Source organism: Quercus lobata, chromosome 4, assembly GCF_001633185.2.
Source record: "Quercus lobata isolate SW786 chromosome 4, ValleyOak3.0 Primary Assembly, whole genome shotgun sequence".
Lineage (NCBI taxonomy): Eukaryota > Viridiplantae > Streptophyta > Magnoliopsida > Fagales > Fagaceae > Quercus > Quercus lobata.
Window position 1 is genome coordinate 366,093 of NC_044907.1, and position 17,705 is coordinate 383,797.

General features: G+C 36.8%; 2 protein-coding genes and 1 pseudogene across 2 annotated transcripts; all 3 read right to left on the reverse strand.

The window, feature by feature from the left end:
* Positions 1–4,311: 4,311 nt before the first annotated feature.
* LOC115987833 (G-type lectin S-receptor-like serine/threonine-protein kinase LECRK3) lies at positions 4,312–6,195 on the reverse strand. Its single transcript, XM_031111437.1, has one exon. It carries the CDS (start codon positions 6,193–6,195, stop codon positions 4,312–4,314), a length of 1,884 nt encoding a protein of 627 aa, XP_030967297.1.
* A 58-nt stretch (positions 6,196–6,253) lies between these two features.
* Positions 6,254–6,805, reverse strand: LOC115987842 (G-type lectin S-receptor-like serine/threonine-protein kinase LECRK4). Its single transcript, XM_031111448.1, has one exon. The coding sequence runs from the start codon at positions 6,803–6,805 to the stop codon at positions 6,254–6,256; it is 552 nt and encodes a 183-aa protein (XP_030967308.1).
* A 7,845-nt stretch (positions 6,806–14,650) lies between these two features.
* On the reverse strand, positions 14,651–16,598 carry LOC115987862 (annotated as a pseudogene).
* Positions 16,599–17,705: the final 1,107 nt, after the last annotated feature.

Below are 17,705 nucleotides of genomic sequence, written 5' to 3' on the forward strand. Positions count from 1 at the left end.
GTTGTAAAAGCTGAAGAATACGGCTCTGTCAGGTGCAGAGTATTGAATGGCAGTAAGGGCAGCTTTTTCTGGATATTTTAGATTTTGTTTCAAGCTTAGTCCTATGCCGTTTTTGCCCCTCTTTCCGGTGGGACTTTGGGTCTGCCGAGGACTGAACTGTCCTCGGCTGTATCCCAAGGCTATCTTGTGCTTTATATTTATCGGGCTTGGGCCATAGCCCTCCTCGGCTTGGGCCTTTGGATTCCCCACGGGTAAATGGGCCTGGCCCATAAATTATTTGGGCCCCACAATTATATATATATATATATATATTATTTAGGGTAAATTGCAAATTACACCCCTAAAGTTTGGGGGTGATTGGATTTTACACCTTGAAATTTCAAAATTTGGGTTTCACCCCCTAACATTTAAGGGTGTTTAGAGTTTACACTCTAAAGTTTCATAATTTTGGGGTGTAAAATTCAGATATTCACAAACTTTAGGGGTAAATCCAAATTCTGAAACTTCAGGGTGTAAATTCCATACACCCAAACTTTAGGGGGCAAAAGCCAAATTCTAAAACTTCAGGGTGTAAAATCCAATTACTTCCAAATTTTAGGGGTGCAATTTGTAATTTACTCTATTATTTATAGGGAAACTACTAATTTGGTCCCTATCATTTATATCATATTTCAATTTGGCCCTAACTTTTCAATTGTGCCAATTTAGTCCCTAACTTTTTAGTGTCGTGTCAATTTAGTCTATGTTATTATCTCTTGGATGGAAATTACTGACGTGGCAAACGGCCAAAATAAAAAATTAGTTTCTATAAATGTGGCAATAAACTAATTTTTATTTTGGTTGTTTGCCACATTTGTAATTTTCATCCAAGAGATAACAATAGGTACTAAATTAACACAGTATTGGAAGGTTAGGGACTAAATTGACACAATTGAAAAGTTATGGACCAAATGAAATATGGTGTAAAGGATAGGGACCAAATACATAGTTTACCATTATTTATATCTAAAAGATGAAGGTGAATCACATTTATGTCATCATTTTCTTTCCTTCATTTCTTTAAAAAAATGTGTATAAGTATTAATGTATGTAATAATGCATTATCTTTATACCCATTCTCAAAAATAATTAGAACTTATAAATCATGATATAACCATCACTTTCACTACAATGACTTTACATGTTCTTGAACCTAAATGCTTATAATATAAAATACATGTAATAAAAACATCTTCCGCGCAGACATCATTTATTTGCTTTTAGTTTATACTTGCCCAAAAAAATCTCATTCCACCATTGTATTTATATCTGTATGTAAATGTATTCAAGGCTAGGTTGAAGGGTTTAGCTTCACTCCTACTTAGAGAACCATATATTATCTTCATCAATTTCAAGAGATAGAGATAATAAAGCTCTTAAAAATGGTTTTTTTTTTTTCCTCTTTCTTTTTCCTTTTTGTATAAAATTTTATATGCAAGAGGTTTTCCTGATATGATTTTTGTAGTGTACCAACTTTCTCTACATGGTGTCAAATTCAGCTTGAATAACACATAGAATCACAGATGCATGCACAATAATTTAATTAAAAATATTAATTTCATAACAAATCTAATTGATGTTACTTTAACAACAAACCACTTCCATCATACCGGAATAAACTATTCATCATAGATTATGGTTTTACATCACTTTATTCTTATAATTATTATTAATTTTTTGAGTTATGTTTACTAGTTACGGTTCATTATTTGGTCCATTTTGGACTATTTGGTCCAGTTCGGTCCAATTCAGTCCACTTGGGTCATATCTAGTCCATTTTGTCCACTTAGGTCCAATTACATCCATTTTAGTCCATTGTTTCACTTTGGTTCGATTTGGTCCACTTCGAGCTATTTGGTCTAGTTCAGTCCAATTTAGTCCTCCTTAGTCAACTTAGGTCCAATTTAGTCGATTCAGTCCACTTAAGTCCATTTAGTTCAATTCGGTCCATTTCAGTTCACTTTAGTGTATTTACTTAAGAATGAGAAAAGTTAAGTTTGGGTTAAGTGTATTATTAATTGTTTGAATAATATATGATAATCTTTTATTATCATGATCATCTCCTTAAGAGAATGAGAATTTGAATAATAAATTTGAAAATTAAAAAATTTAGTTGTACTTAGTTGTACCAAATGAAATTAGGAAAATATAGTGCATATTAACAATAATTAGAAGAATACAGACCACTTCAAAAAAGAATAATATCAATTAAAAACACCAAAAATGATACAATTAATTATATATTTGTAAAAATAGAGAGATGAAAATTACTTTTAGAAATTGTTTAATTTTTAGGGAGCAAATTATTTACAATAAACAATACATTATACCACATCTCAAAATGATTATCTATTCCCATGAATTCCATGGGCCTACGACTAGTATGAATAAAACCTATTATACACTTGTGTGTATTCACACAAGTGTTAAATAACACTAAATCTTGAGTCTAACTCACATTTTCAATTTTGAAATCATGAGTTAAACCGAAGATTTCAGAGTAATAAACAATGCCCATAATTATATGTATCTTGTGCGATTTTCTAAAAAAAGAAAAAAGAAAAAAAAAAAAGAAGAGGTAAATAAATAAATAGGATGCCATGCGACAATTGAGTAAGGTAAATTTCTTTATACTTAATGTATTGAATTAAGGGGGCTTGAACAGGTCCATTATTCCCTTCCATAACACCCCCAAAAGTGAAAAGGCCCATGACCATGAGATCCAAACTCCCGGTCTGCTATGTGCCATGACGACTAGTGCCAACAAAATTGACAGAGCTTTAAACAAAAATTGAGGCATGCATAAAAGTATAAACTTGTAATCTGGTACTTACTACTTAGTCCAGAATAACATGTGCAAGTGTTTCCACATTAAAGCTCTTAAAAACACAAGCACCCAGAGAACACAAATCAAGCTCAAAAGCCAAAGGGTTTCTAAATTTTCTCTATTCTCATTTGTCTGACCAATAGGGTACCAAGAAAGATAGTGTGGTTCTCACAGAATACCTCCATTATAGCTTCCCAGATGGCTTTTAAGTTGAAAACCTGCCCATCCGCCAGGTTGAGAAACTGGCTTGGTATCTGTTATCTTTGGCTTGCCAAGAGGCTGAGCATTATTTCATTCACTAATGGGTTTTGATATCAGAGGGCTACTAGTGGGAGTAGCAGAGAAACTCTCTGTTCCAAGACCCCATGTATCAAAACCAGAGTTTACTCTTGTAGCCTGCTTACTTTGGTGACCATTTCTTGTCGAAACAGATTTGGTAGGGTGTTCTGTTAAAGCATACACCACCTCAGAAAAAAAGTTCCTCATCTTTTTTATTCAGTTTCTTCTTTCTTTGTGTTAGTATTGTTTAGAGATGTCTGAACAAAGGACATATTTAAATTTCTCTGGAATCTCTGTTAATTTGATATGGCATACTTCACAAAAATACACTCTTCCTTTTTCTCCTTTTTTTTATTTTTTATTTTTTTTTTATTTTTAATTGGCTTATCCCTTAATTTTAGCCCCTTATTAGTTTCTTACTAGATTTAAGATTAACTTCCTATATTTTTAGGGTTTTAGAATTTGAATTTCAAAAATAGTACCTTTTCTTTTGGCAATTTAAGTTTAGCTTTTTGCTTTTTGTCTAACTTTTTTTTCCTCCCCTAAAAAAGTAATAAAATTGGTTGTTTTTTGAAAATAGTTACCAAAAATTTTGAGATACCAAAGGGACAAGTATGACACATATGATTTGAATATTTTTCTTCTTGAGAAATCAAATTTGCTTGACTAGCATGTTTCATTTCCTTTCCTCTATTAGAATTCAAAGTTAGTTGACAAACATGATTGATGTAGGTTTTTTCATTTCCTATTTCAAATTTAAATTTGAACATGTTTGAAGTGATTTGCTCAAGGAATAATTATAAATGAATCTCGACCCCCTCGGGTCGTAATTCTCAAAGTTACAAATCCAAATCAACCCACACACAAGTATAATTTAATCCCACAAAAATCACAGCAAGAACAATTTAACAAACACAAGATAAATAAATAAAAATAAATAAATAAATCAGATTGAACTATGAACCTTTTTGCCAAGAACAAACCACAATGCAAAAGATAAATACATGAAGGAAACCAACTGTTAATCATCCTGACTCTAATAGCATAATATAAACAAGAATAGGTGTGGCACTACTGCCGTTTCATTCTAAAAAAAAGAAAAAGAAAAAAAGAATAGGGATTGCTAAATACTCAGTCATATGTACAAAGTTACCCATTCTCATCTATCATAAATGGGACATAGAAACTGAGGACAATGAAAAATCAAAAAATGAACTATTTTTTGTAGACGAAGAGGAAGTATACAATGGAGGACTTGGGGGTACAGAAACTTCAATTACTCCTTCAAGCATTTGTGTGACCTTTTTCATTGAGGGTCTCAGTGAAGGATCTCCTTGAATACACCAAAGTGCCACAATCACAAGCCTCTCTAGCCTCTTCATGTCATTCCTTGCCTCCTCATCGTTTTCTATCAACTTATCTAATCTTTTATCTTTGTAGCATACATAAGCCCAAACTATCAATGCCTCCTCTTCTTCCCTTGCAAAGGCAATGCAAGACTTGCAACAAATGATCTCAAGTAACATCACACCAAAACTGTACACATCAACCTTAACTGAAATGGATGCTTGGGTAAACCATTCAGGTGCAAAGTACCCAATTGTCCCTCTTATTGCTGTAAGAGCTGCTCGACTTTGCTCTGCCAACAAAAGCTTTGCTAATCCAAAATCAGCAATCCTTGGGGTAAAGTACTCATCCAGAAGTATGTTTTGAGGCTTTATGTCACAATGAATAATCTGGGTGCTGCACTCTTCATGTAAATACATTAGGCCTTTCGCTATTCCAAAAGCGATTTTCACTCTTTGGTTCCAATGAGGCTTGGATATCCCAGAGAGAAAACTAGCTAGAGAGCCATTACTCATGTACTCATAAACCAGAAGCCGGTGCTGTCCCTCATCACAATAACCAAGCAAACGGACTAAATTCTTGTGATGAGTCTGACCGATAACATTCACTTCAGTTTTGAATTCCTTCTCACCTTCTTCTACTACCTTATCTAACTTCTTGACTGCAACAAATATTTTAGAATCTGATGCAAGGACCCCTTTATAAACAGTTCCAAAAGCACCTTTACCCAATATTTGCTTGAAGCCCATGGTTGCTTGTTCGAGCTCTTTATATGTATAGCTTCTCACGTTTGTTGCAAGTGTGCTGTCAATATTCCATGGCATATTCACCTTTTTATGGTACATGTAGAAACTAGCCACGAAACTAGCTAAGAAGAAAAGGACATTGAGGAATGCAGAGCTGCTAAGGAGTACTGCCAAGATAACTACCATTGGCTCACCTTTCTTATCTGACTTGCCTGTCATATCTGAACCATGACCTTTAGGTACTTTGATGAGAGCTATTCTTGTAATATTTGTGTTCTTTCTTCCATTAGACAGAGGATACTTCGTCTTCCAGCAAGATCTATCTTTATCATCATAAACTGCCACAACACACAAGCAATCATTGAGGCATAGCTGTCTGCACGTTGCCTCATCGACTGCAGATCCTTTAAGAAAGTTGTTATTTGAGACCGGCCAGTCTGTGTTTGTTAGCTTTACAATTTCAAACTCTTTATTTGCTTCCCGTCCAGTGTGGCAGTTAGATAGTGTGAAATTTGGTTTGCAGCCTGTCCAATAGTCCGATTGGTCCAAGGCAGAAAATCCAACAGGACAAGAGCAAGATGCATGACTATAACCACTTTCTTTAGTACAAATGCTGTTGGGTCCGCAGAACCCACCACCATTAGCATAATTAACAAATGCATCACAAATATTATCAGGAATGCCATTTACTTCATTCCATGATGCAGGACTACTTCCACCACTTGTGGTGTCCTCCTTTCTGAGGTGTTTGTATAATCTGAAGACTCCATCGTGATCAATCCTAGCCATGTGGTAGAAAGTTTCATTTGAGCCAGGATTTTTCTTGAAAACGTTGAACCAATTGGTTAATATTGCGTTTTGGACGTACATGTATCCGGCCTCGGTAAATTTCAACTGTGTTGCCAAGTTTACTGTCCAGCTAGAAAAATAAGCTTTCCCAAGGATTTCAGATGGCATAGATAGAGAATAAAGCACCAGATTTCCATCAGACTGAAAAGCAAGCTGGAAGCGCCCTTTAGAATAATTTGTCAGATTGGCGAGACCTGAGTGTGGTATTCCTGTACAGTGTTTGGCCTGGCAAAATTGTATCAGTAGGCTCTTTGAAGCTCTCCCACATTGGATTATATTGCTCATCTAAAATCACCAAGTTCCCATTATCTAGCATGAGAAAGCAACTGGATTTTGATCCATTCCTTTGAGGCTTCCATAACTCTTTGCCTAGAGGGTCATTGAGAACAAACTCTTTGTTGCTAGATAGCTTCAGTGCAGAACCTTGTGGTGCTGGATTGTTACCATTTGCAGACCAAACTATGGTTTTGTCTTTTATTTTATCAAACCAAACTGCAAACAAGAATTGGTTCAGAGTCTTATTGCTTTGAATAGGACGAAATCCAAAGGCAAATTCACCTGAACGCGACTTCCATGGACCAGTTCCTTGCTGTGCAATTAAAGGTGAGTCCAGCAATATATTACAGTCATCTTTGGTGTAGGTGAAAACAACGGGAAGGAGAGGAAGAAGAAGTAAAAGCAAGAGAAAACAAAAATGAGGAAGTGTTGAATTAGCCATTGCAATGGTTATGGCTTATGGGGTTATGAGTTAGAAAGAACCCATGGCAGCCTTTATATAGAAGGAAACGTTTAGTGGGTTTTAACTTGACTTTTTAAGCAGTTGTTCAAGTCTTGTGATTGAAACTTCTAAGAACCACGGTCATATTTCATGGTCAAGATATTTTTTAATAGACTAACATCAAATTCTTATGGAAAACGTCTAATTGCAAAGCTGAACCGGAAGCTTCAAGACCTTGAGCATCATCCTATCCGCAATGATACTGAAATCCAGGAGGTACGAGTGTCTTTGAACCGATGGTTAGATGCTGAAAATACAATGTGGCACCAGCACTCACGAAATTTGTGGATCACTTATGATGATAGGAACACTTCTTTCTTCCATTAGAAAGCATCAAACCAGAAAGATAGAAACTCCATTCGGGGAATTTGTGATGCAACGGGGCAATGGCAGGAGGATGATCACACCACTGAGAACATCATTCTGGATTATTTTGAGACCATCTTCCGCTCCAATGGGCCTACTAATACCTCAGTCCTAGTTGATGCAGTCCAACCTGTGGTCACAGACGAGATGAATACCTTCCTTACTCGGGCTTTCACAGCTGAAGAAGTCCACAAAGCTCTCAAACATATGCATCCCAAAAAATCTCTTGGTCCTAATGGTATGTCCCCTCTCTTTTATCAACACTTTTGGTCTCTTACTAGTGAATGTGTCACCAAAACTGTTCTGGATTTCTTGAACTTGGGTATCATTCCTCCAAATTTTAATGAAACACATATTGTTCTCATTCCAAAGACCAAAAATCCCATGAATATGACTCAATACAGATTGATAAGTCTCTGTAATGTTATTTCTAGACTCACCTCCAAAGTCATTGCTAATCAGTTGAAGTGCTTCCTGCCCCATATTGTAAGTGAAAACCAAAGTGCTTTTATGTCTGACTGTCTCATCATAGACAATATTATTGTTGCCTTTGAAACTATGCACCACCTTAATAAAAAAAGGAGCGGTAAGATTGGTGAGATGGCCTTAAAGCTAGATATGAGCAAAGCTTTTAATTGTGTTAAATGGGGCTGCTTGGAGAAAATTATGCAGAAAATGGGTTTCAATGATAAGTGGGTGAAACTTATAATGCAATGTATTACCTCTGTTACATACTCTGTCAGGATTAATGGGAAACCCTGAGGTCACATAATCCTATCTAGGGGTTTGAGACAAGAGGACCCTATTTCCCCTTTCTTGTTTCTTTTCTATGCAAAGGGACTCTCAGCTCTTCTAAACCGATCTGCAGCTGCTGGACAACTTCGAGGTGTATCGACTTGCCCACTTGGACCAAGAATATCTCATCTATTCTTTGCTGATGACAACATCATTTTTTGCCAAGTAACATCGGAACAATGTAGCCATCTTGAGCATATTTTAACTATATATGAACAAGCCTCGGGCCAACAACTAAATAAGGAGAAGATTGCTCTTTTCTTTAGCAAAATTACCCCATGGGACACACAAGAAGAGATAAAAATTCTCTTTTGAGTTGAGGTGATCAGACAGCACGAGACTTATTTGGGCCTGCCATTCTTAGTGGGCAGAGCAAAAAAACACACCTTCAAGGCTTTAAAGGAGAAGCTGGACAACAAACTCTTAGGCCGGAAAGAGAAGCTGTTATCCCAAGCAGGTAAAGAAGTTCTCATCAAGACAGTTGCACAGGCCATTCCCACATACACAATGAGTGTCTTCAAACTTCCAGACTCCCTATGTGATGAATTGGTTGGGATGATTCGAAAATTTTGGTGGGGCCAAAAAGAAGGTAAAAAACAAAATGGCATGGCTGAGCTGGGACAAAATGTGCACACCAAAGGAAGAAGGGGGATTGGGTTTCCAAGACCTCAAGGCTTTCAACCTTGCTCTCTTAGCTAAACAACGCTGGCATTTACAAATGAACAACAACTCATTGGTCCATAGAGTACTTAAAGCCTGCTATTTTCCAAATACAGATTTCCTACATGCGGAGTTGGGCACGAAACCATCTTTTGCATGACGAAGCATTTTGTCTGCTCAGACTGTTGTGCAATTAGGCTCCCGCTAGCAGGTAGGAGATAGCAAGTTCATTTGAGTGTGGACGAATCGTTGGCTGCCAAGACCCTCCACCTTCCGTGTCCTCACACCGCCGACTTTGCTTCCTGTAAATACTACAGTGGACTCTCTTATGGACCAAGAAAGTGGAGAGTGGAATCTAAACCTGATTAACCAGGTTTTCTTCCATGAAGATTCCACATCCATCCTAAGCATTCCTCTAAGCCACCACAAGCCAAAAGACTGCATGATTTGGGCTTTCACTCCTAGGGGGCGTTTCACTGTCAACAATGCATACAAAGTTGCAAGAACCATCACCAAGCTTTCTTCCTCAGTCGAGACATCCCAGAGCAATGAGCAAGCCCGGTTTTGGTGCCACATTTGGAATTTGCACATACCCAACAAGATAAAAAATTTTACGTGGAAAGCATGCAACAACATACTTCCCATGAAAGCCAACCTCTACCATAGACGAGTTATTGACGACCCCACTTGTGAGGCTTGCACACTAGCACCAAAAATGGTTGGACATTTATTTTGGGAGTGCAATGTTGCTAAGGAACTTTGGACCCTCTTGGACATACCAATAGAGAGAATTGGGATCATTCATAGGTCTTTCATGGACCTCATCTGGTATCTATTCTTCAAAAAGCACATGGACACCACACTTATCAAACTGGTAGTCATAATAGCATGGAGTGCATGGTTCAACCGTAACAAAACTCGCCTGGGTGAAGCAAGACAAACTCCGCAAGAAATTCTGAGATGAGCTCGCTCCATATTACATGACTTCCAGCTTGCACACCAACGGCCCACTCAACTCAAAGAAGCCATGGATGGCCGTTGGGTCCCACCTGTGTTTCTCTAGTACAAGGTTAATGTAGATGCTACAGTCTTCTCTTAGCTTGGCATGATCGACATTGGTGTGATTATTAGGGACCACCTGGGATCGGTTGTCGCAGCCTTAAGTAAACGCCTCCCTCTTTCGTTGGATCCTTTGGAGGTAGAAGCAAAGGCAATGGATGAAGCCACTGTTTTTGCATGGGACATAGGAGTCAGAGATGTCATTTTCGAGTCTGATTCCATGCTAGTTTGCCATGCTATGGAAAACCCCACGGACGCCCTGGTATCTATCTCCGCCGTGGTCTCAGGCTTTTGCGCAAGACTTCTTGCTTTTCGTACTTTCCAATCATCCCACGTGAAGCGACAAGGCAATAGACCAGCTCATACTTTAGCTGCTTTTGCAAAGAATATTGACTCTTTTGTAACTTGGATGGAAGAGTGTCCACCTTTCCTTACATTTTCAGTTTCGCAAGATGCTATGTACTATTTCGCAATTTAATAAAATGAGAGTAGTTCTTATCAAAAAAAAAAAAAACGTCTAACTAGTGGAAACATCCGTACTAGACATGTACCCAATGTGATTTTAAAAAATAACTTAAAAGTATCTGTCTCTTAAATTTGTAATATTTAATTAGGATTAAGAAATTTATACATTTCAATTGGAGAGAATCTTAATCCACCAATTTATATTTTGAATGGAAAATTAGGATGGGTACTTAATTATTTATTTACTTTAAGTGAGTGTAATCAAAGTATTCATGTTATACCATATCATAGATTTTCAAGAATAGATTAAAAAAAAAAAAAGTCGTACCCAGTGCATAAAGCTTTCAAGTCTGCAGGGTTTGGGAGAGATCATGATTGACAATTAGGACTGTCCACCACTTGCCCGGATTCGATGATCTCCACCCAATAACTGCCCAATCCATGCGGTGGTTCGTTCGGCCACGGGTTGCCAACGCCAATACTTAATGTTGTAATTCGAGTGGTAGTTTGGCTGTCTGAGAAACCGACGAACCCGACCTGTCCAAAGACTTATTCTCTCCCTTTTAGAAATTGGGAGTTTTGGCCAAAACTTCGGTAAGCTTGACTCTAACTTCGCCAATATTAGGTGACTTAGGCCAAATCTCGACAGACCCAGCCAGATCTCGGTCAAATCTCCACAGATCCAGCCAAATCTCGGCCAAAACTCCATAGATCCAAGGGAATATCCGACAGATCTCGTTACATCTGGCTAGATTTTTGCCAAAATCCGACAAGATCGGCAAACCCAAAACCAACTAATACACACCCGAAACTGATATGACCCAACCTAGTTGATTTGAAACTTCATTCAGGTCTGTTGCGAGTTAAAATCTCCCCACCTATTGATGTCGGGTCAAGTCTGAGTTGGGCACAAACCCGACCTGGCTCAACCTGTGGATAGCCCTATAAACAGTTTTACTCCCAATTTATTAGAGAGATTGATTCTCAAACTTGAACCCAGTTTATCTTCAAAGATTGATGTTTGGGTTAATTGTAGTCCCCCCCCCCCCCCCATGGTAAATATTGGATACACTTCAACTCCCCCTCAACTTTAAAGATGTGCAATGTCCCCCTTTTTTTGTTGGTAACTTGCATATCACACTATACTATTACTAAATTCCATGAATTTCAAATTTCTTAATAGAAATAATTTTTTTTTTTTTTATTTAGGAAATGTGTGCATTGTGCATATTAAAATCTCCATTAAACCCATCGTCTATATTAAAAGACCAATTTTTCCATAAAGATTAAATAGGGTGAAAAAATTATTAAGGATTTTCTAGATCTAGATTGAGTACCTAAATTATTATTTTTATAGGGGAAAAAAAACCCCCAAATTCTTAATTTAAAGAGAGAATAATTGAAAAATATTAGAATCATCATCTCAATTCCTGAAGAGGAAGAATAATCAGAAAAAAATATGACAACATTCCTAAAAATCATCCTTTCATGAAGGCAAAAAATATCCTGTAATTTGTAAAAATTCTTTACTCAGAGCTAAATCTAAACTTTGTCACTACCATTAGATCCACTAAACATAAACTTTTCAGCCCTTAATGAATTGACCCACAATTTGACCATGCTTCAAAGACTCTTTTCCCATCGAAACCCTCATACCATATTTTGCCACCCACAACTCATTCCCATTGGCAATGAAGAGGGAGAGGGGGGATACTTTTTTCCCCTTTTAAGGTATTCATGATATTTTTTAAAGTTGAACACAATTTTTGATAAGAAAATTAAAAATTTCTTAAAATTTTTTTAACTTAATAAAATTCAGTAACAGCGGGGTAATATGCATATTGCCAATAAATCAAAGAATCATTGCCTAGTTAAAGTTTAGGGAGTATTGAAGAGTATCCTATTATTAGTTGATTACAGAGAGTGCAATTAATTAACCCTTGATGTATTGGTGTTTGGCTTGCATTCAAGTGCTCTTGTGTACTAGACGCGACACAAATACAACACATGTTGACCAGGTGTTCTGTCCAATACAAGTAAGCATTTACGGAAGCCTCACCCAATGTATTGTCGTATCCAAATAGATACGACGTATTGGCATTTACTATTTTGATGAGCAAAACAGCAGAAAGCTAGACTTATTCATTTTAGCTGAATTCTAGAATCATTAGTTCATGTCAATCATCCATGGCCCAGTCAAGTGGGTGAGTGCGTGCTATGAAATTTTCTATGAAAAATTGGTCAACTTTTCAAGGGATACTTTTTGTGCAGTTTTGTCAAAATTAGGTGTTGGCAATTAGAGTGTAAATTTGACTATTCTTTGTGATTTTTGAAAGAACTTTTTTTTTTTTTTTTTTTTTTTTTGGGGTGTATTTGAGGTTTAAAATTTTGAGTGACTTTTTGCTATCATTGTATCCTTTGTAATTATTAGTGCAATTTTCTTTTCGTAGTCACTCATGGAAGTAGGCCTAAATGGCTAAACCACATAAGTCCCTGATTCTCACTTGTGTGGGATTGTGCTTAGTTTTTTCATTCCTATCTTTCTCTAGTCCCCAATAATTTTTTCACAATCAATCTTGTGCAAGAATGCTATCAGAAGGCTCTTCTGTGCAGCAAACTGGTATTAGAATCAAGGCTCTCTATCTAGGCATTTGAATCTGTTCTCTTTGGAGAATTTTTTTTGATTGGTTCATAGATCTGATTGTTGGGAAGAAAATGTTGACAAGTATGTTTAGAGCTTGTTGTTCAATCTAAAAAAAAAATTAAGCTAAACTTATTAAATTAACCACTTATGAAAGGCATTTGGATTCCCTGTTAACAAGGCACAACAACAAATCACAATATAATATAAAGTGCAAAAAAATTTAAATAACATAGTGATTTGTCGACGATGTAAAAGACTTAGAGATGAACCCAAAGTGGAAAGAAAAACACCTAGTGAATACCTACCCAAAGAAAAAAATTATTATTTACAATCAAAGTTTACAATAGAATAAACCCTTACTTCTAAAGCTATCTCTTGTAGTTGTGATTCCACAAACTGCTCCAAGTTCCTTGAACTATTCTATCATGAAATTCTCCACACAAACTCCGTCCATGACTCCAAGGACTGCCTCAACGATTTCTTCACAACAAGTGATTGTGGTGGCTCTGTGGCTCTAGTTACTGATCACCAATCTTCACAAATTGTCTTTAGATTTTCTTCTTGATCTTCGGTATACGGTGATACAAAGAGAATTGAGGTTTTGGACTTTAGATGCATGGCTCACACTTTCTCTCCTCTATTTGAGTTCATTGTAATAGGCCCTAATATATTTTTTCATGTGGGGCTCGAATTCCCACTTGATAGTCGACTTAGTGAGCCTTTAAGAGAATCAAAATTCTTGTTTTCTAAATCAATCAAGAGTCAACCAACAAGTAGATCTAGATCGACCAAGAGTAGAACAGGATGCAGTTGAAATTCCGAAGACTACAATAACAAGAGCTGTTGAAATTCCGAAGACTACAATAACAAGAGCTGACTCTAGTACTTTGTCTTTCACTTGAAGTCTTACAATTCAGAGAAACATTACATTGTCATGAACATGCCAACACTAACCTAATAGATGTCATGTGAGCCATCTACAAAACCTTTGATAGTTAAGACTATGGTCTCTAATTCCAAACTTGAGGTAGAAAAATTTAATGGAAAAAACAACATTGGCATGTGGCATACGAGTTTATGGATGTCTTGATCAAACAAGAGTCGATTATTACTTTGAAAGACAAACCTTAAGAATGGTTAGATGGAGACTAGGAGAAGGTTAATAGATAAGCTTGCACCACCATCCGTTTTTGTTTTACCCAGGATCAAAAATATTTATTATATAAGGTAGACAAATGATAACGAGCTATGAAAAAAAAAATGGGAGAGCAGGCACATGACCAAGAGTATGGAGATCCAATTCTTTTGAAGAAAAAACCCTTCCGTTTCCATTATTGTTCAAGTATTTGTCTATCTAACAAGAGTTGATTATTACTTTGAAAGACAAACCTGAAGAAAGGTTAGATGGAGACTAGGAGAAGATTAATAGATGAGCTTGCGCCACCATCCGTTTTTGTTTTGCCAAGGATCAAAAATATTTATTATATAAGGTAGACAAATGATAAAGAGCTATGAAAAAAAAATTGGAGAACAGGCACATGACCAAGAGGATGGAGATCAAATTCTTTTGAAGAAAAAACTCTTCCGTTTCCATTATGTGCAAGTTTTTGTCTATCTAACCAGTTGAATGATCATAACAAAATACTAGCAGATTTGCAAAATTTTGAAGTTGAGATTAGTTACGAGGATAAAGCTTTTTTGTTATTAACTTGACACCTATGTTCACTTAATTACTACACTATTGTATGGAAATGATAAAGATTATATTTGAATTTATTGTCCAATATCAAGGTGAACTATTTTTTTGAAGACAAGGAAGTATACAATGAAGGGCGTGGGGGTACAGAAACTTCAATAACTCCCTCAAGCATTTGTGTGACCTTTGTCACGGAGGGTCTCTATGAAGGATCTTCATGAATACACCAAATCGCCACAATCACAAGTCTTTCTAGCCTCTTCATGTCATTCTTTGCCTCCTCATCATTTTCTATCAACTTTTCTAATCTTTTATCTTTGTAGCATTCATAAGCCCGATCTATCAATGCTTCCTCTTCTCCCATTGCAAATGTAACACTGGACTCGCAACAAATGATCTCAAGTAACATCACACCAAAACTATAAACATCAACCTTAACCAAAATGGATCCTTTCCTAAACCATTCAGGTGCAAAGTACCCAATTGTTCCTCTTATTCCTGTCCAAGCTGCTCAAGTTTGCTCTGCCAATAAAAGCTTTGCTAATCCAAAATCAGCAATCCTTGGAGTAAAGCACTCATCTAAGAGTATGTTTTGAGGCTTTATGTCACAGTGTATGATCTGAGTACTGCACTCTTCATGTAAGTACATTAGGCCTCTTGATATTCCAAAAGCAATCTGCACTCTTTGGTCCCAATGAGGCCTTGATATCCCAAAGAGAAAGGTGGCTAGAGAGCCATTACTCATATATTCATATACCAGAAGTCGGTGTTGCCCTTCATCACAATAACCACGCAACTGAACTAAATTCTTGTGATGAGTCTGACCAATCACACTCACTTCTGTTTTGAATTCCTTCTCACCTTCTTCTACCATTTTATCTAATTTCTTGACTGCAACAAATCTTTTAGAATCTGACGCAAGGACCCCTTTATAAACAGTTCCGAAAGTACCTTTACCCAATATTTGCTTGAAGCCCCTGGTCGCTTCTTCAAGCTCTTTATATGTATAACTTACTCACATTTGTTGCAAATGTGCTATCAATATTCCGTGGCAAATTTAGCTTTCTATGGTACCAAGTAGATAATGGCCACAGAACTAGCTAAGAAGAAAATGATATTGAGAATGTAGAGCTGCCAAGGAGTACTGCCAAGACAACTATCAGAGATTGGCCTTTCTTATCTATACCTATATTTTTAGGTACTTTGATGAGAGCTATGCTAGTAATATTTGGGCTTTTTCTTCCATTGGACAAAGGATACTGCTTCTTCATACATGTCTCGCCTTGATCAGAAACGGCTGCAACACACAAGCAATCATCTAGGCAATGTTGAATACAGCTTTCCTCGGAAACACCAGGTCCTTGAAGAAAGTCATAATCCGAGGATGGCCAATCCATGTTTTCAAGCTTTAGAAATTCTACAAGCTCTTTATTTACTTCCCATCCATTGTTGTCGCAGCTAGGCAGTGCAAAGTTTGGTACACACCCTGACCAATTGTAGGATTGGTCCAAGGAGGAAAATCCAGGAGGACATGAGCAAAATGCCGTCCCTCTTGAACCGTCAAAGGAACTACAAATGCTGTTGGGCCCACAGAACCCACCTCCAATAGTGTCACCAGAAAGTACACTACAAATATCATCGGGAATGCTTTTCACTACAGTCCATGATGAAGAAGAAGAACAGCTCACAGACTCATCATTTGTGGTGTCCTTTTTGAAGTGTCTGTATAGTCTGAAACCTCCGTCATGATCAATCCTAGCCAAGTAGTAGAAATCTTATTTTGAGCCTGGATATTCATTGGTAATTAGGTTGTGCACTCTGTTCGATTCGTTTGCGTCTTTGATGTACATGTATCCGTCCTCAGTAAAGTTCAACTGTGATTCCCAGTTCAGTGTGCCGGTGGCAAAATAAGCCTTCTGAAGGGGTTCAGATGACAAAGATTTTGTCAGAGAATAAAGCACCAAATTGCCATCAAGCTGTAAAGAAAACTGGAAGCGCCCATCCAAATAATTTGTATCAGATTGACGAGACCTGAGTGCGATATCCATGTACAATATTTGACCAGGCAAGATTGTATCAGTAGGCTCTTTGAAGCTCTCCCATATAGAATTATACTGCTCATCTAGAATCACCAAATTTCCATTGTCCCGTATAGCCGCACAAATGGATTTGGAACCCTTCCTTGGAGGCTTCCATAACTCTTTGCCTTCATCGTCATAGAGAACAAACTCATTGTTGCTAGACAGCCGCAGTTCAGAGTTGCTGGTTTATTCCCATTTGCAGACCAAGCTATGGTTGGATCTTTTGTTTTATAAAACCAAACTGCAATCAAGAATTGATTTTCTTTCTCACTTTCAAGAGGATGGAATTGGAATCCGAAGGCAAATTCCCCAAAACTCGACGTGAATGGAATACTTTTTTGCTGTGCAACTAAAGGTTTGTCCAGCCTTATGTTACAGTCTTCTTCGGTGTAGCTGAAAACAGTGGGAAGCAGAGGAAGAAGCAAAAGCAAGAGACAACAAAAATGAAGAAGTGTTGAAGTAGCCACTGCTGCAATGTTTATGGCTTATGGGTTTATGAGTTAGAAAGAACCCAGGGCGACCTTTATATAGAGGAAAACGTCTAATAGGTTTAAACTCGCTTTTCTAAGCAGTTGTTCAAGTCTTGTGATTGAAATTTCTCAGAACCACTGTCATTTTTTCATGGTCGAATATATTTTAATAAAAACTTATAATATATAGTTTGGAAAACCTCTAACTAAAGACTACCGAGTAATTTTTTATTTGTTGACTAGCGTCTAAAAAGCATGAATACTTCCTTTCAAAAAAAAAAAAAAAAGCATGAACACTTCAACTATCCGTATTGCACAAGTATCCGATGTGTACTTTTGAAGTCTGGTAGATTGTAAATTACATCTTTAAAATTTGGAACTAATTAAATTTTACATCCTAAAATTTTAGAATTTGGATTTTTCCTCCTAACATTTGGATTTTAGAATTTAAATTTTACCTCCTATATTTTAGGGGTGTTTGGATTTTACGTTTTAAAGTTTGGGGTGTTTAGATTTTACACCTTAAAATTTCATAATTTTGGGGTATAAAATTCAAACACTCTTAAACTTTAGAAGGTAAAATCTAAAATTTTTAAAAATTAAG